This window comes from Sceloporus undulatus, chromosome 1, assembly GCF_019175285.1.
Source record: "Sceloporus undulatus isolate JIND9_A2432 ecotype Alabama chromosome 1, SceUnd_v1.1, whole genome shotgun sequence".
NCBI lineage: Eukaryota > Metazoa > Chordata > Lepidosauria > Squamata > Phrynosomatidae > Sceloporus > Sceloporus undulatus.
In genome coordinates this window covers 377,986,361-378,005,488 of record NC_056522.1, presented here as the reverse complement: position 1 = coordinate 378,005,488, position 19,128 = coordinate 377,986,361, and the positions used below count along the sequence as shown (strand labels likewise).

Genomic DNA, 19,128 nt, shown 5'->3' with positions numbered 1-19,128 from the left:
TCTATCTGTTGACTTATTTCTTATTAGCTTATCTATTTCCATATAATCTGACACTTTCCAGACCCATTCTGTTATCACTGGAGAAGAGCTCTGGTGCCCCAACAAACTACCATTCCCAGAATTCCACAGCATGGAGCCATGGCAGTTAAAGTCGTGTCAAACTGGATCATTTCTGCAGTGCGGATGCAGCCTAAGTGTCCTATGACACATAAACAAGTCCCAATTTTATTACCTTAGGTTCTGTGGAGCAGAGACCACTTCACTGGATGCCGCTCCGATCAAGTGGCTTCTGGTTCACAAAAGGTCACAGTGAATGTTTTCAGTGTTTAAAAGTGTCACAAGTTTCTTTGCTTAGACTACATGTGTATCTGACTCCTACTAATTTGATACGCAACCAATTTTAGAATTACACACTACTTCATGTTCTATAGCAAGGGTGGGGAAACAGGCTGGATGTGATGCGATGCACCAGCAAGAAAACAAGTCAAAAAGAATGAAAGGAGCAGTAGTAAAAAGGATGTAATGTAATGATGAAAACGAGCTTGTTCTCTCCTCAACGTGACATCCCTTCAAGGATTTAAACAGGGCTCTCATATCACCTCTTAACCTTCTCTTCTCTAGGATAAACATCCCCAGCTCCCTGAGTCATTCCTCATAGAGCTTCATGGTTTCCAGACCCTTCACCATTTTAGTCGCCCTCCTTTGGACACATGGCTCCAGTTTCCCAATGTCCTTATTGAATTGTTTTGCCCAGAACTGGGCACTATTCCAGGAGGGGTCTGACCAGAGCAGAATAGAGTGGCACTATTACTTCCCTTGATCTAGACCAGGGGTAGGCAACCCTTTTGAGCCGGGGGCCAGGTAGCTGTCCCTCAGACAACTGGGGGCCGAAGCCAAAAAATAAATAATTAAATAATTTTTAAACAAATAAATAAATAAATAAACCGGGACAAATGTAGGACAAAATTTTCACATGGAGGGCACTTTTTCAATAAAAAATGGAGGACACGTGAAAAAAATTGCTGATTTTTTAAAAAATGTTAAGATAAATGCATGTTTCTGAGGCTTCTATAGACAATCGGCCCCCAAAGGCCCCTGCGGCAAGCGGCGGCAGGACTGGGCTGGGGCCGGTCCCCAGGCCTCACCGGGGCGCATCCGGCCTGCGGGCCACAGGTTGCCTACCCCTGATCTAGACACTACTTCTATTGATGCAGCCTAAAATCACATTGGCCTTTTAAGCTGCTGCATCACACTGTTGACATACTCAGCCTGTGGTCTACTAGGACTCCTAGACCCCTTTCACAGGTAGTCTCTTGTTAAGCCAGGTGTTCCCCATCCTAGATCTGTGCATTTCATTTCTTCTTCCTAAGTGTAGTACCATGGTTACCTCTGTTAACAAAGCGTCTGAGAGAGAAGCTCTTTTAATGAAGTCTTTTTACATCTGCCCAGCCCCCTCTTTTCATCCTCATCCACTGTCTAGCTGGAAGGTTTTTAGCAGCATTCACATTGGAAGCACAGCGGAGGACTGGAAATACACAGATCTTCACGTTCAGGTTGCAGCTGCGTGTCTGAAATAAAGAATGCAATATTGAAGATTGAGGCTGGAGGGAAACCCCAGATGTTTTGTATTTCTGGTCTGACTATGACCAAAATAAACTGATTCATTAATTAATCCATGCTGTATAGAAAAAGGCCAGACTCTAAAAGACATCCACTTATCCCATCCTCATCAGGCCTTTTAAAATGCTCCCATTCATCCTAGCATCAATACAACGCCTTTCAACCATTGCTCCTCAGGAGCTCTACTGCGCAGGCGCGCGTCAGAAGCTACGAGGTAGTTTACTACCTCCTCCCCGCCCTGCCACGCGCTTCTACTACGCATGCGTCATTCTGCCTCTTTCAAACGCCCCGCACCGATCCTCAATGCGCATGCCCGCCGCTTTGCAGAAGAAGGCGCGGCGCGCGGGTGTAGCCACGCCCTGCTTCTGTCAAACCGTCGGGTGGGGCAATTAGGGAAGCGTCCTCTTGGAGTTCTACGCATGCGCAGTCAGCTGGGACGGCCCCTGTCTGCGTGCAACTTAATTCTGGTCCAAGCCACACATTGCCTGAGCCACTGAGGGAGCCCCCCCCTCTCTCTTTCTCTCTCTGGGTAGTTTTGTGAGACATTTAGCCTTCTCTGTCAGAGAGCTCTGGTGCCACAACAAACTACAACTCCCAGGATCCCCTGACACTGAGGCAGGGCAGTTCTTTGTCTCAACGTGGATTATTTCTGCAGTGTGTTTGGGACCAATAACGATGTAGCGGGACTTGAGTGTTGGCTTACGACTCTGGAAAGACCAGGGTTCGAATCCCTGCCACTGGGCTCTCAGCCTCAAGGGTGGCCATGATGAAACCTTGCCAAGAAGTCTTTCTGTCAGTGAGGTCCAAAACACACCGCAGAAGTCATCATCCACTTCGAGTTAACGGGTTAACTGCCTTGGTTCAACGCCAGGGAATTGTGGGAACTGTAGTTTATTGTGGCCCCGGAGCTCTCTGACAGAGAAGGCTAAATGTCTCACAAAACTACAGTTCCCACAATTCCCTGGCGTTGAACCAAGGCAGTTAACCCGTTAACTCGAAGTGGATTATGACTTCTGCGGTGTGTGTGCTGAGCCTCAAAGGGGCTGCTACATGAAATCTCTCTCTCTCTCTCTCCTGATCCCACAGATCTTTGAATCCTTCTAATAGTGGCTCTCTCAACCCTTCGGGCCTCCAGAGGCTTTGGACTCCAGTTCCCAGAAGCCCCAGTCAGTGTGCTGCTCATCGCTCAGGAATTCTGGGAGTTGAAGTCTCCAAAAATAAATAAAGGCCTAGCGAACTAAGAGGCCCCGAACACCCCCCACAAAAAGTGGGAATGAATGCCGGCTCTGAAAGCCTCCGCCTTCGCGCTCCGTTCCTATTCTTCGTCCCCTCAGCGGAGTAGGAGACATAAGCCCTCAGAGACAGAGAGGGCGAGGCCTAGTCGAGGCCTGAGGCGGCTTCGTTGCGTCCCCTCCGCCGAAGGAAGGAAGGGAGGCGGCGGCAAGGAGGGCGGGCCCGGCAGGGAGGAGGCGGAGGAGGAGCCGGGGAGGGGAAGCCGGGGAGCGGGTGGCCGGCCGGCTTCGGAGCGTGGCGCCTCCGCGGAGGCAGCAGCATGGAGGGCCCGGAGGAGGAGGAGGAGGCCGCAGGCGCGCCTCGCAGTTTCGCGACAGTCGAGGAGGAGGCGGAGGCGGAGGCCTCGGGGAAGGCGCTGAACAAGCCGCCCTCCTCTGAAATAACGGCGGCGGCGGCTGCCGGGCTCCATCTGCCCCTTCTCCCTGCCCTCCCTCCGCCTCCTCTTCTTCCTCCTCCGGCGCCCCGCCACCGCCACCACTATTCCTCCCCTCACTCCCCGCCTCATGAAGCTTCTCGACAACGACGGCTACGACGCCGCCAGCAGCACCTCGGCCGCCGCCTCCTCCTCCTCGACCCCGGCGGCGGAGCCCTCATGGAGGCCGCGGGAGGAGGAGGCGGCGGCACCCTTCTCTACCAGGCCCCCGGGGACGAGGACGAGGAGGACGAGTTAGACGGAGAAGAGGACGACGACGACGACGAGGAGGAAGATGGCGAGGAGGAGGAGGAAGGAGGGCTGGGCAGCAGCGAGAGCGCCGGCAGCGGCTTCTCAGGCCCCGCCGCCGTGGGCCCGGAGTCCCGCAAGCGAGCTCGGGGCGGCGGCGGCTCCTCCTCGTCCTCCTCGGTGCTGGGCTCCGCTTCCGCCGCCACCCGCGGAGGAGGAGGAGGCGGCGGCTACGAAGTGGTGCGGGAGCTGGGCCCCGAGGAGGTGCGCTGGTTCTACCGCGAGGAGCGCAAGAGCTGGAAGCCCTTCATCGGCTACGACTCGCTCCGCATCGAAAGGGCCTACCGCGCCCTCCCCGAGCAAGAGAACCAGGAGCCGGAGGAGGAGGAGCACGAGGAGGCCTCCACCCCGCCGCCGATGGGCCCGGAGCCGGTCTGCGTCCGGGGGGGGGCTCTACGAGGTGGACGTGGCCCAGGCCGAGTGCTACCCGGTCTACTGGAACCGTAAGTCCGCGGCAGCCCCTTCTCCCCGCCCTGCGAAGGGAGCGGATGGGAGAGATGGCAGGACTGGCCCAGAGGGAAACGTAGGGAGGGATCATAGGGAAAGATAGGAGGACAGGAGCCCTTAAGGAAACCTGGGAGCATCCTGGCCCATAGGACTTTATTGTTATGGGGCAAATCACACATGTCCCTAGAGAATCCATACTTGGCCGTGCCTCTCTCTGGCACGTATTCTCCAGTGTCTCCCTATGGGCAAGTATGGTTTCCTTAAGGGCCACGACTGTCATTTGTTTTAGTTCATCCCAGATGGAGCAGCACCAGCTTCTTCTCATCCTTCATCTCAGTACCTTGTTGTTGTTGTTGTGTGCCTTCAAGTCACGCAACATAGGGCCACACTATCATGGGGGTTTCTTGGTACGTTTCTTGAGAGGGGGTTTGTCACTGCCAGCCTCCGAGGCTGAGAGAGAGTGACTTGCCTGAGGTCACCCAGTGTGTTTCATGACCAAGCCAGGACTCGAACCCTGGTCTCCACAGCCATAGATCACTCACCCATGAGCCCCTCTTCTTTTTATGGAAGGGGAAAGGACCTGAGCTGCTGAAATCCTGTGAACGGTGACATAATGGTAGCTAAAATGCAAAGACATGGTCTGGAAAATCGTTCTGCAAAGGGATTTTGTAGCACCTTCGAGATTAAAGAGAGGATAAAATTGGGGAGCATGAAAAATAGAAACATAGAGTTGGAAGAGACCCCGAGGGCCCTGATCCAGTCCAACCCCATTCTGCCCTGCAGGAAGACAGCATCAAAGTACCCCTGACAGATGGCCATCCAGCCTCTGTTTAAAGACCTCCAAAGAAGGAGACTCCACCACCCTCTGAGGCAGCATCTTCCACCGTTGAACAGCTTTTACTGTCAGGAAGTTCCTCCTAATGTTGAGGTGGAGTCTCTTTTCCTGCAGTTTGCATCCATTGTTCCGGGTCCTAGTCTCAGGAGCAGCAGAAAACAAGCTTCCTCCGTCCTCAATATGACACCCCTTCAAATATTCAAACAAGGCTATGATCCCATCTCTTAACTGTCTCTTCTCCAGGCTAAACATACCCACTGATGTGACTGGTGGCAGCAGCCACATCGCCTCAGGTGTTCAGTTGATGCAGGGGTTTATTGATTTTAAAAAGCAACCACTCCCTCAGTGTCTCTTCACAGGGCATGGTTTCCAGACAGTTTTGTGAGATATTGAGCCTTCTCTGGAGTCACAACAAACTACAAACCCTAGGATTCTATATGTTGGGAGCCATGGCAGTTAAAGCAGTGTCAAAGAGCATTAATTCTGCAGTGTGGCAGCCAGGGGCATTGATGAGGGGGGGGGTGCGAGGAGTGCAGAAAGCATCGGGTGATACCTCAGAAGAGGGTGACAGATGGTCAGGCCCTCTGGCTGCTCCAACCACTGGTAGATGCAGCCCCTCCCAGTTGTGGTGGGGCTGCAGACCATCTAGGAAAGGGGGATGCCACAGACTCTTCCTGACATCATTGCCTTCCTTTTCTGCCAGCTGGCAGCAGCTCCCTGACACCGCTGCCTCTTCTTCATGAATCTCCGCTGGTTTGAGCTCGCTGAACTTCAGCCAAGAGAGCCCAAGGCAGCAGAGAAGCATGCAGCGGTGGCAGCAGGGAGCCATTTGCAGGTAAGAATGGGATGGGGCAGTGGTGTCACTTGAATGTGTGGTGGTGCGGCCCACACAGGGCGACACCCAAGAAGAGGGGCGACATCCAATCAGGCCCTCCTCCCACGATGGAGAAGGGGCTTCCCTGTGGCCACAGCCTCTTCAGGAGGAGGCCACTGTGGCAGCAGAGTGCTTATAAGTAAAGTATGCTGGCAAAGGGATGAGCGCGATCTTTTGGTCATGTCCCCTGGCAGCCCACACACACATACCACATGCCACTGGGTGGGGGAAGTGGCTGCCCCATAACAGCAGCATCCCACCCGTAGCACTGGGCAAAGGGGGAGGCTATGGGTGTGCCAGGCTTGGACAGGAGGGGGATGAGGCAAGCTGGTCTGGAGGCAGAGGACAGACACCTTTCCCTTTCTGCTCTCTTCCCATCTTGTCTCCCCTGGAGGAATGCCTGTCTGCCTGGGGGGTGACAAAATGAGTTGCCACACTGGGACAACAATTCTAGTGTTGTTGTTAACTGTCAAGTTGACTTTGAATCATGACAGCCCTAGGAATGAGAGACCTCCAAGGGTCTGGGTCAGCAGAGCTCTGCTCAAGTTTTGTAAACTCAGGGCCATGGCTTCCTTGACTAAATCGGTCCACCTGTACTGTTGTCTACCTCTTTTTTGCTAAGCATACTGTATGTCCAAAACTCAACAGCCTCTGTTTAGTCATCTTGACTTCTAGTGAACGTTAAGCATTTGCTGTCAGATTCATTGATTTGTCTTTTGGTATCTGCAGAACTCTTCCAGCACTACATTTCAAAGGAGTTGGTTTTCTCCCAGTTTTCTTTCTCCTCAGTTTTCTTCAATCTCCAGCTTTCACATTCACACATAGAAATCTTCCCAGTATGATACCAGTTTTCCTCATTAATTTTGCTTTTCTTCTTGTTTATACAAAACTGTTCATAAATGTTTCTTTGCCTTCTTTGGATATTGTTTATGGATTGACCATCACCCCTCACCCACACATATAGCACAAATGTAGGGTCATACAGGTGTGATGAAGTTCTGTGCCTGGTCATTTTCAAGTAGGCCAGCCCTGTTTTCTTGTGTCCTATTTCCTTGTTCCTGAAACATCCATCATAAAGTACCTGTTTGAACTCTCAACTAGCTATGACACAGGAAACTCCTATTCAACTTTCCAATGTCTGCAGTCCTATTTTTGCAAGGGAAAAAAGTGAGGGAGCAGAGAGGCAACTTTCTATTCTGTATGTACCCATATGTCTTGGAGATGTCTCATCCGCAGGGTCGCCATCGACTCGAGGGCAGTTAACAACAAACAACAACCAGATATTCTTGCTCTCTATCACTTGCTGTTTCCCCAAGCATCACTTTGTTATGACCATTGTTTGTTAATTTGAAAGTGGGGAGGAAAAACCTCTTTCTTTGACCACAAGCCATGATAAGGAAGTGCAATAGTAGTCAGTGATAAGAGAGACTGCAAGTGATAGAGCAGGCACACCTGGTTCTCTGAGAGCAAGGCTGTGTGTGTACCATGCTAGGTTCGCGTATTGCTGAGAGGGCGTTATTCCTCAACTTCATCACAATTTGAAAATAGATTTTAGGGTATGTACATGGATGGTCCTATTCCTCTGCAGCATGTTTAAGGTTTGTGAGTAGACATGTGTTGTCATCAGCAGTCACGACAAGAGGGAAGGTGCACTCTACCACAGGAGGCTGTGCGGAATCCAAAGTCCTCTTGGCCTAGGCCTTGAACCAGGGCCTCGAATTGGATTACTTCTGCAGTGTGTTTGGGACCTGAGTCTCAAAGGGGCTGCTGCAACATCTCTCTCCGTATGTACTGATCCCATATTCTTTTAATAGTGGTTCTCAACTCTTCGGGCCTCCAGAGGTTTTGGACTTCAGTTCCCAAAGCCCCAGTCAGTGTGCTCTTTGTTCAGGAATTCTGGGAGTTGTAGTCCCAAAAAGAAATCTAGAGAACTAAAAAGTTGAGAGAACCAATAGGTCTAGGGATGTTTGAAATTACTTAGGATTATCTTCCTTCTGGTCTCACAGTGTACCAACATTTGTTGCTGTGTCACTGTACTGAGGGAGGTTTAGATTTGGCTTAACCTGGTTTCTGTCTTACCCACCCCTTATCCATTCCTTCTTTGGCTCTTCTTAGATAGAAACACATTTCTGCTAGCAGAGAGCTCTGTTGGCATACCTTTGAGATCAGGGGGCAGAAGAGCATTTTGCTGTCAGAAGAGGTTTATGCCTTATCCTCTCTACAATTGGTCCACCTTTTGGGGTAAGATTGCACTGTCTGGCAGAAACAAGTTTTGCTGTTGCCAAAATCATTCTTTTTTCCCTCTCTGGGACAGGCAAATTAGGCATGGCATGAACATGTCCAGTCACTAATCTGCCCTGTTCAGGTGTACAGTAGTGGTGAGAGTCTTAATATATCCAAAAGGGAATATATTAATATATCCTTTCTCAGTACCTTCCTCACAATCACCTCTGAAAGATTTTAGGCATACTTCTGCTAACTAAACAGTCATTTTTATGCATCTGCTATCTTCATAGAAGTTCACTGCCTCAGTATTTCTCACTTCAGTGTTTGTAGACTGGCCTTTGTTGAACAGTTGCTGTGCAGGATAACACATTATGTATGTGTTTCCAGATGAATAGATGGCAGGAAGCGGGCTTAAAAGTGTGTTCTTTATGATATATAGTGCAGGTTTTTACATCCACAGTGTGTTGGGGGAGGAATCTGCTTTCTAAACTTGATTACAACAGAGAAGATGGCACAAGATGCTCCTCACATCTGTAAGCCTGAGGGCAGGGAACTGTCTAATTAAAAATAATAATTGTAAGCCGCTCTGATAGCTTTTAGGGCTGAAGAGCAGGTATAAACTCCATAATAAGTAAATAGAAGTCAGAATACCTTAGCTATCCAGGGATAGGTTTTTATGCCCTGTACAACTCTTTATGGCCTGTTACAGACTGCCAAAATAAAGCTGCTTCGGGTCTCTTTGGAGGTATGCTGTTTAAATGATGCATGGGTCCTACGTGTCCGGAGGTCGCACCAAAGCCACACTCCATTCCTAAGCACTGAAGTGCAGCTTTGGTGCAGCTTCCGGATTCTTAGGGTGCATGCATCATTTAAACAGCATACCTCCAAAGAGACCTGAAGCAGCTTTATTTTGGCAGTCTGTAACAGGCCTATATGTACTTTAGTTGTTACTCTTAGGCACGTTACAGACCGCCCAGAAGGGGCAGTCTCGCGCCACTGCCGGTTGCTCCGCGAGGGAGCCGCAGCAGCCAAACCGCACAGCTCCCTCGCGAAGCAAAAAGAAGCCCCAAAATGGCGCTTCTTTCCGTGGCACGGATATGATGCCGCGAGGCACCAGTGGCACACTCTCAGCGTCATATGCGCTGCGCAACGTGCGGATGCAGCGCATCCGCTACGTAAAGATGGCGGCCCCCGTGTGGAACGGGTGCCACCATTTTGTACAGACTCGGTCCGTATTAGGGTTAGGGGCGTCCGGAAGGGACGCCCCTTTCTAACCCTAATACGGACCCAGTCCGTACTATAGGCCAGTTTGTAACGGGCCTTAATGTCCTTCCCTCATTAGATCCATACTTTTCCTGATAGTTTTGTAAAAGCCCCTTGGGAAAACTTGGATCTTGGAAGCAGAATAAATGAAGCATGAATGAGGAGGAGTATAACATTTCCACATACTCTGAATGCAAGTTTCCCTGGTGTTGTTTTTGAGGCAGAGCACATACAGCCCTGGCAGTGTCCTTTCCTCCTTCACCATTTATCTTTGGGAACTGGATAGATGAGAAGATGGAGCTTCATGGAATAATTTGGCATAGTTAGGTCCTTGGGAGTTTGAATGGCATGGATAGATGAGGCAAAGAAGGAGGATAAATTATTTAACTTTTTCCTACTACTATAGTGTGTGGAGTGGAGAGAAAGCTATGGTTATCTGAAGAAGGATCATAGAAACATAAGAGTTGGAAGAGACCACAAGGACCATCCAGGCCAACCCCCTGCCATGCAGGAAATCCAGATCAAAGCATCCCTGAAAGATGGCCATCCAGCCTCCGTTTGAAGGCCTCCCAGGAGGGCAACTCCCCTTCACTCCAAGGAAGGAGTTTGTTCCACTGTTGAACAGCCCTTACTGTCAGGAAGTTCCTCCTAATGTTGAGGTGGAATCTCTTTTCCTGCAGCTTGCATCCATTGCTCCAGGTCCTAGTCTCTGGAGCAGCAGAAAACAAGCTAGCTCCCTCTTCAATATGACATCCCTTCAAATATTTAAACAGGGCTACCATATCACCTCTTAACTTTCTTTTCCTCAGGCTAAACATCCCCAGCTCCCTCAGGCGTTCCTCATAGGGCTTCATGGTTTCCAGACCTTTCACCATTTTAGTCGCTCTCCTTTGGACATGCTCCAGTTTCTCAACATCCTTTTTAAATTGTGGTGCCCAGAACTGGACACAATATTCCAGGTGGGTCCTGACCAACGCAGAATAGAGTGGCACTATGACTTCCATTGATCTAGACACTATACTTTTATTGATGCAGCCTAAATTGCATTGGCCTTTTTAGCTGCCGCATCGCACTGTTGACTCATGGTCTACTTGGACTCCCAGATCCCTTTCACACGTTTCATTCATCCGGGTGTCCCCCATCCTATATCTGTGCATTTCTTTTTTCCACCCTTAATGCAGTACCCTGCATTTCTCCGTGTTGAATTTCATTTTGTTAGCTTTGGCCCAGCTTTCCAATCTATCAAGGTCATTTTGAATCTTGATCCTGTCCTCTGAGGTATTAGCTACTCCTTCTAATTTGGTGTCATCTGCAAATTTGATAATTAAGGGAGGGGAAAGCATGAATTAGCTTACAGTTGTAAACCCCTTAGACACTGCTTAGGCGGTATGAAGTGGTATATAAATGAAGCTTGTTCAAAAGGTTGAAACTGGTGACCTGCTGCACAGCCCCTCTTTTCTCAGTGGTTTTTGCCTCCTCTGAAACCTCAGTGGCAGATGTTTGAAATAGCTGCATATGCTGTTCACTGAGGGATTTCTGAGGCTGGAGGTAGAGATTCCTAGATACCAGCATCAAAAGAGTTATACCAAGAAGGGAAGCAAGCCTGTGATCCTGAGAAGATTAAGGGTATTGGCAGAAAAGCATCCTGTTAATAATGAAGTTGTAGTGACCTGCTTACCTCGCCTAGTTGTATCTGTTTACTGGATTAAAATCACTGCTGGCCCTTTGCCCTCTGATGCTCTGTGGAGAGGCCACAGCAAAGCATCTGTAATATTATTCCCTCACAACCCTGTTTGGCCAGTGGGAGATTTTTTTTTTAATAGTCTTCCTTATTTATCCTTACACCCAGGTAAGCCAATCCAGAGAATGCAGATAGAAGGTAAACATTCAGCATTCTTTCTCTATTGCTTGTCTTCCGGGTTCAGCATCCTGAAGCTTCAGCTCCCAGGGAGTCTGCATCATGATACCATTCACTACTGTGGCATAGCTTCTGTTTCCTTCAATGAGGTTGCAAGGTCTTACTTTGAGATTGGCTTTAGGTGTTGTACTTTTACAAGTTCCACAGGTTTTTTTGGCTGCCTCTTACAAATTGTTCTGTATAAGCATAGCTATTTTAAAGGCCTGAATATGGGTTTGGATTAATTAGTCATCTTACCTAGGCCTGCTGTGGGCTTCTCTGAGGACACCTGTAATCCCCATTTTATAGGTTGGAAGTCGCTATATAGAGAGCAGTAGTCATCTCTCAACTACTGCTTATTGTTGCTCCATGTCTCCAGTTTAATAACCATGTGCAGTTGACAATTATGTTTGTGTAAAGTAGACTTGAGAGCTAGCGTGCTTTAAGCACTGGACTATGAGTCTGGAGAACAGTGTTCGAATCCTTGCTCAGCCATGGAAACCCATTGGACAGCCTTGGGCAAGTCACACACTCTCAGTCTCAGAGGATAGCAAAGGAAAATCCCCTCAGAACAAATCTTGCCAAGAAAACCTCATAACAGGGTCAGCTTATGGTCAGCATAAGTCAGAAACATCTTGAAAGTACACAACAACAAAGTAAATTTATTTCTCTAGTAAAGGATTCAACACAAAAACTCTTCCTCTGTTGATGAAGATAACTGCATTGGTCAATATGTGAACATGAGAAAAGGATTGGTCTTTATTGTCATTTTTAAAGGTGAAAAGCTAACTGAGAAGAAGCAATGGACAGTTGAGGGAATGAGGAGATTATGAAATTGGTGTTTACTGGAATATGCTTCCTAATATTTACTTCTTTGTGGAGAAATTCATCTTTGTGGAAACAAAGAAGTAAAAGGCGGGGGTGTCAGGGATGATGGGAGTTGTAGCTCTTCACCTCTGGCTCGAACTCACCACCTTGTTACTCACCGGCAATGACCAGTTTTGGCCAGTGGTTAAAGCTTTGCTCTAAAGCAGCAGAGTTACAGAGAATAGGCTGAAGACCCTGACAAACTCTCCCAGCCTTCTCACTCTTGCTTCCACAGAAGTCTTCACACTTCTTCAGGATCCAGCTGGCTCTTGTATCTTCACTCAAGACCCCAGACAACTCAGTAGTCTTATATAAAAGATCTACAGTACTTTATTCTACTATATACAGCTCCAAAACTATCCAATACAACTCCTCACTACTATCCACTACTACTACCCACAAAATACATTGGAATTCATAACCATTATTATAGTCATTGGAAAAACACCACCCACTCTTGTCAGTATCCACCCAGTGGGCGTGTACAACCATTTTCATTGGTTCTCTTGGTTCATCCCACAATTAATGATTTCATCATCTCAGCCTTGTCCACTTAACAATTCTCAGGTGTGTTCAATTATCCACTTTGCATTTCTGTCCTTGGCATTTAGGACTTGTTAATTGCATTACCTTTTACACCTGTGAGGCTTCTAATTGCTTTTGCTGAGTCATCCTGACTCTCACATACATGTTTTATTTCATTCACTGTATATCCCATGTTGCATTTTCCTTAACAGGGGTCACTGTTGGGCTGTTGTGTCAGGAGGGAAGATGCTCTTATAGAATCATAGAACCATAGAGTTGGAAGAGACCACAAGGACCCTGATCCAGTCCAACCCCCTGCCATGCAGGAAATCCAAATCAAAGCATCCCTGACAGATGGCCATCCAGCCTCTGTTTAAAGACCTCCAAGGAAGGAGATTCCACTACACTCCGAGGAAGGAGTGTGTTCCACTGTCGAACAGCCCTAACTGTCAGGAAGTTTTAAGGTGGAATCTCTTTTCCTGTAGCTTGCATCCATTGCTCCAAGTCCTGTTCTCTGGAGCAGCAGAAAACAAGCTTGCTCCCTCTTCAACATGACATCCTTTCAAATATTTAAACAGGGCGATCATATCACCTCTTAACCTTCTCTTCTCCAGACTAAACATCCCCAGCTCCCTGAGTCGTTCCTCATAGGGCATGGTTTCCAGACCCCTCACCATTTTAGTCGCCCTCCTTTGCACACGCTCCAGTTTCTCAGTGTCTTTTTGAATTGTGGTGCCCAGAACTGGACACAATATTCTAGATGGGGCCTGACCAAAGCAGAATACACTAATAGAAGCACTATTACTTCTCTTGATCTAGATACTATACTTCTATTGATGCAGCCTAAAATAGCATTGGCCTTTTTAGCTGCCGCATCACACTGTTGACTCATGTTCAACTTGTGGTCTACTTGTACTCCTAGATCCCTTTCACACGTAGTTTCATTCAGCCAGGTGTCCTCCATCCTATATCTGTGCATTTCATTTTTCTGTCCTAAGTCCAGTACCTTACATTTCTCCGTGTTGAATTTCATTTTGTTAGCTTTGGCCCAGCTTTCTAGTCTATTCAGGTCATTTTGAATCTTGATCCTGTCCTCTGGGGTATTAGCTATTCCCCTTAATTTGGTATCATCTGCAAATTTGATAAGTATGCTTCCAATTCTGTCATCCAGGTCATTGATAAAGATGTTGAATAGCACTGGGCCCAGGACAGAGCCCTGTGGGACCCCACTGGTCACTTCTCTCCAGGATGAAAAGGAGCCATTGTTGAGCACCCTTTGGCTTCGGCCGGTCAACCAATTACAGATCCATTTAACAGTTACTTTGTCTAGCCCACATTTTACCAGCTTGTTTGCAAGTATGTCATGGGAAACCTTGTCAAAGGCCTTACTGAAATCAAGATATACTATATCCACAGCATTCCCTTCATCTACCAAGCTGGTAATTTTATCAAAGAAAGAGATTAGGTTTGTCTGGCATGACTTGTTTCTCTGAAACCCATGTTGACTTTTTGTGATGATGGCATTGCCTTCTAGATGTTCACAGACTCTCTGTTTAATGATCTGCTCCAGAATCTTTCCTGGTATTGATGTCAGACTAACTGGACGATAATTGTTGGGATCCTCTTTTTTACCCTTTTTGAAGATGGGGACAACGTTTGCCCTCCTCCAGTCTGCTGGGACTTCTCCTGTTCTCCAGGAGTTTTCAAAGATTATTTATTATTATTATTATTATTATTAAGCTTTATTTATATAGCGCTGTAAATTTACACAGCAGTGTACATAAAATCATTTAATTAGACGGTTCCCTGCCTTCATGCTTACAATATAAGAAGACATGACACAAAAGGAGAAGGGAATGGTTGAGGGGAAGGGGATCAGGTCCAGCATTCTTCTCTCCCTCTGAGACCTGGACCAAGGCAGATGGACAATGGCTCCGATATTACATTTGCCAGTTCTTTTAATAGACTTAAATTCATTTAGATTAACAAGGTGTTCCTCTACTATCTCTTTACTTATTCTGTGCTGAAATTCCCCTATTCTGTCCTCTGCTCCATTATCCTCAGGTTGAGCACCCTTTGCCTTTTCTGAGAAGACTGAGGCAAAGAAGGTGTTGAGTAATTCTGCCTTTTCTCTGTCTTCTGTTAGCATTTTGCCATCTTCTCCACGAAGTGGCCCTACTGTTTCCTTCTTCTTCCTTTTGCTGCGGACATATCCAAAAAAGCCCTTTTTATTGTTCTTAACCTCTCTAGCAAGCCTGAGCTCATTCTGCGCTTTAGCTTTTCTGACTTTACCCCTACACATGCCTGCTATTTCTTTGAATTCCTTTTTTGTGATTTCCCCCTTTTTCCATTTCTTATACTTGTTCCATTTAAAACTTAAGCTCAGTTGAAAGTTCCTTAGTCATCCATCCTGGTTTCTTTCATTTCTGTGTTGTAACTGTGACCTAAACTGGGGCTTTGGTGTGTGTGTGTGTGTGTGTGTGTGTGTGTGTCTTAAAATATTATTTTATTTTTGCATTTGGTGAAAGCTATAGTTAACTTTTTTTAATGAGCCTGTGCCCCAATGGTCCCGAAGTATTGGCTCATACATAAACACACATACTTACATGTTCCTCCCACATGTAGATATCCTATTTAATCCTGATCTTTCACTTTGACAGGGTTGTTTTCTTCTTGCTTCGCTGCCCATTTATAATTATGATAAATGCAGCTCCCCTTTTGCTTTGACAAGTATTTCTAGTATTAGCATTTTTCTTCTGTTTGAATAGATTTTTGATTTTCTATTTACATTGTCATCTTTTATGTCCCTTCATGCAATACGGGAGTTAAGAAAAAGAAATTCTCTACCAGGTGAAACATAAAAGTTTTTCTCTTCTGGGTTTGATATAAATTCTTGCTGCTGACACTGTAGATCGCTGTAAGTGGAGACCTCCCTTCAAGGTAACAGAGCAAAGTAACCTACAAATGAGGTGAATGGAATTTTATCTCTTGATTAAGGTGCTTTGTACAGAAACTTACCTTAGTCACTTCTGAAGCAGAGGGCATGTTAGCAAAGCTTTTCCTTCTCTAATAGGTTTCAGTTGGAAGATTTGCTGACAAGGAAATATATGAATGGTGGAAAGAAGTAGTTACTAATATACCATTTTGTATTGAAAGCAGAAATTTAGTATACAGTGTTAACAGTAGAGTACAACGGGTTTTCATCCTTACTCTTTATTATTTTTCAATTTATATTCCAGCCCTCAACAAAAACCATCAATCAGCTAACAATCCATAAATCACAATGAAATTCAAAACCAGTCTCTTTTTCTTGGGGGGGGGAGGGGGGTATCTTCAAATTGGTTGTTCTTTTTACTCATTCCAGTAGGCCTTTCTTTATTTTCTTAACCTCTGCCTTTTACTTTGGCATTTTTTGTTCTTTTGATTATCTCATGTTGGTCAAGGGACCTCTTCCACCATATTAAAGGACTATGGCTTTGGAAGTCATCCCAAGTAATTTTTTCTCTCACCAATAGCCACAGTTTTGTGCTTAGAAGATGGGCACATCATTGACTTGCATTAGTACTGTTATCACTTTACCAAGGAAGCACTCAGTAAAGTTTGTCTACACTTAAGGCACTTGTTTGGAAAAAAAGCATCCATGGTAATTGCTCCACATTTTTGTTTGTTTCTGCTAGTATTATTGTGTCCTCTGCTTATCTTACGTTGTTACTGTTCCTTCCTCCTATCTTCACTCCTCCTGCCTCTGAGTTCAAGCATGCTCTGCATAAGATATTTTCTGCATATAGATTGAATAAATAGGGTGATGATATGCAGGCTTACCTGATCCCTTTGCCAATTGGAAACCATTCTGTTTCTCCATATTCTGTTCTAATAGTAGCTTCTTGTCCTAAGTACAGATTTCTCTTCAGGACTATCATGTGGTGGCACTCCTATGTCCTTAAGCCATCCATAGTTTTTCATGATCTATGCAGTCAAAGGCTTTGCTGTAGTCAGTAAACCACATGCAGATTTTCTTCTGGAATTCCCTGGTACTCGCCATTATCCAACATATGTTTGCAGTGTTATCACTAGTGCCTCTTCCTTTCTTAATCCAGTTTGCAGCTCAAGGGTTTCTCGTGCCATATACAATATGAGTTTTTGCTGCAGAATTTTGAGTATGACTTTAGTTGCATGGGAAATTGGTGTGATGGTTCCATAATTACTGCAATAATTTGTGTCTCCTTTTTCTGTGTGTATGGAAATATATATTGATCACTTTCAATCTGTGGATCATTGGTTTATTTTCCATATTTGTTGATAAAGTTTAGTTAAAACTAAGCTTGGCTGTCTCTATGAGTTGTATCAGTTCTATTGGCATGTTATCTGTTCCTGGTGATTTGTTCTTTTCCATTTGCTTTCAGTGTAACTCTCACTTTGCTTTCCAAAACTTGGGACATAAGTTTCCAAAATTTGGACATACGTTTCTTCTTTCCATGTGTTGTTTGTCCTTTGACATTTTTTATATAGCTCTTCTGTGCATTGTTTCCACTGTGCATTTATTTCATCATGGTCATGTATTGTGCTCCTCTTCTGACCATAGAGCACCCCTACCCTCAAACCCTAATATAATCAAAGTTTGCTTTTTGCATTTTTTTTTAAGTGGGGTATTTTCAAGCCATGGATCATAGATTCATAGAGTGAGAGGAAACCACAAAGGCCATCCAATCCAACCCCCTGCCATGCAAGAATACACAATTAAAGAATACACTTCTGAAAGATGGCCATCCAGCCTCTGTTTAAAAGCCTCTAAAGTAGGAGAATACACCACTCTCCAAGGCAGTTTGTTCTATTGTCGAACAGCTCTTACTGTCAAAAAGTAGCTTCCATCCATTGTTCTGGGTCCTGTTCTCTGGAGCAGCAGAAAACAAGCTTGCTCCCTCCTCAATATGACACCCTTTCAAATACGTAAAAAGGGCTACCATATCACCTTTTAACCTTCTCTTCTCCAGGTTAAACATACCCAGCTCCCTAAGTCGCTCCTCATAGGGCCTTGTGGTTTCCAGACCTTTTGACCGTTTGGTCACCCTCCTCTGGAGACACTCCAGCTTGTCCACATCATATTTGAGTTGTGTCCAAAATTGGACATAATATTTCAGTGAGGTCTGATCAAAGCAGACTAGAGTGGTACTATTACTTCATTTGATCTATACACCATACTCATATTGATGCAGCTTAGTATTGCGTTGTCTTTTTAAACTGTTGCATCACAGTGGTGACTCATATTCAAACCAAATTGCTATAGTTAAAGTAGCAAAATTCTGCTACATTATGTCTAAAACATGTCTTCAGATGGCTAGTAATAATTGATGTTAGATGGCAGAGATTAATTATGATTCTTGTTTTAATAACTGTATTCTTATTTTTATACTGGTCAGTGACCAAAATAAATTGTTGTTGTTGTAGCAACCTATGGTGAATCTATTGTGGGTTTTTCTTGGCAGACTTCATTTGGAGGAGATTTGCCCTTGCCTTCCTCTGAGGCTGAGAGAGTGTGACTTGCCCTAGGTCACCCAGTGGGTTTCTTTCAAATCCTGATCTCTCAGTGCCTTAGTCCAGCACTAAAAGTCACCATGGAAGCTATAATTTCTTCCATAAAATGGACATATAAGTTACATTTTAAAAACACACAGAATGCTTCATCTTGACTGATAATGTGTTCAGGAGTGTTAAGTTCACTGCTGTGTTTGAAACCTAGTTTAGTAGAATTGTATTTGGAAGGCATCTGGATAACATGTGTCTGAATTTGTATGAAATATGAAGTGCCTGTAGAGCCATTGTTTAATATTTTCAGAGGCATTTTTTTAAAAAAACCTAACTTTCTAAATTTTAATGAAAAATAGACTATATGAAGTGTTCTTATTTTAAATTTTAACCAAATCTCCTGATCTACTTGGAAGTTTACTGACTTTCTCAGAGTAGCGGGTTATATTTTGCTGGGTAACTTGCAAGTGAAATCAGCAGCTTTAAAAATGCAGAGCTGCCCATCACTATAAGAAGAGGTTCATTCAATCCATGGCATGGCAACAGGAACTACCGAAATTGAGTTGTGTCATACATGTGAACAGATATTACCCAGAGAATACCATTTTATCATTTTGTTAACAACCATGCTGAATCACTGTATTCTTTTTCTTTGTAGAATCTGAAAAGATTCCTGTGATGCGTGGGCAGTGGTTTATTGATGGCACCTGGCAGCCTCTGGAAGAAGAAGAAAGTAATCTGATAGAACAGGAACATCTGAGCTGCTTCAAGGGACAGCAGATGCAAGAGAATTTTGACATGGAAGTCTCAAAACCTTTAGATGGAAAAGAGGGTAAGCTATTGTTACACAAGAGATCTTGTTGCATGCTTTCTTTTCCCTTATGGTAGTCCTAATATTTGTGTGCATGATTAGTATGTTCTGCATGAGTACCGATCACTTCCTCCAGTCCCTTGTTATTTTTAGGAACATGAGAGCCTGCCTTCTCTGTCAGACGAGTAAACCATCTAGCTCTGTATTGTTTACATTGATTAGCACT

At 45.5% G+C, this 19,128-nt stretch overlaps 1 protein-coding gene across 1 annotated transcript in view; it reads left to right on the top strand.

Moving 5' to 3' along the window:
- Positions 1–3,011: 3,011 nt before the first annotated feature.
- Positions 3,012–19,128, top strand: part of DDHD1 (DDHD domain containing 1) — a 70,314-nt gene continuing 54,197 nt past the window's right edge. Inside the window, 3 exon segments of the mRNA XM_042462059.1 lie at positions 3,012–4,018; positions 4,020–4,077; positions 18,750–18,923. Coding sequence (XP_042317993.1) covers positions 3,173–4,018; positions 4,020–4,077; positions 18,750–18,923 — 1,078 coding nt within the window. The 5' untranslated portion in view covers positions 3,012–3,172.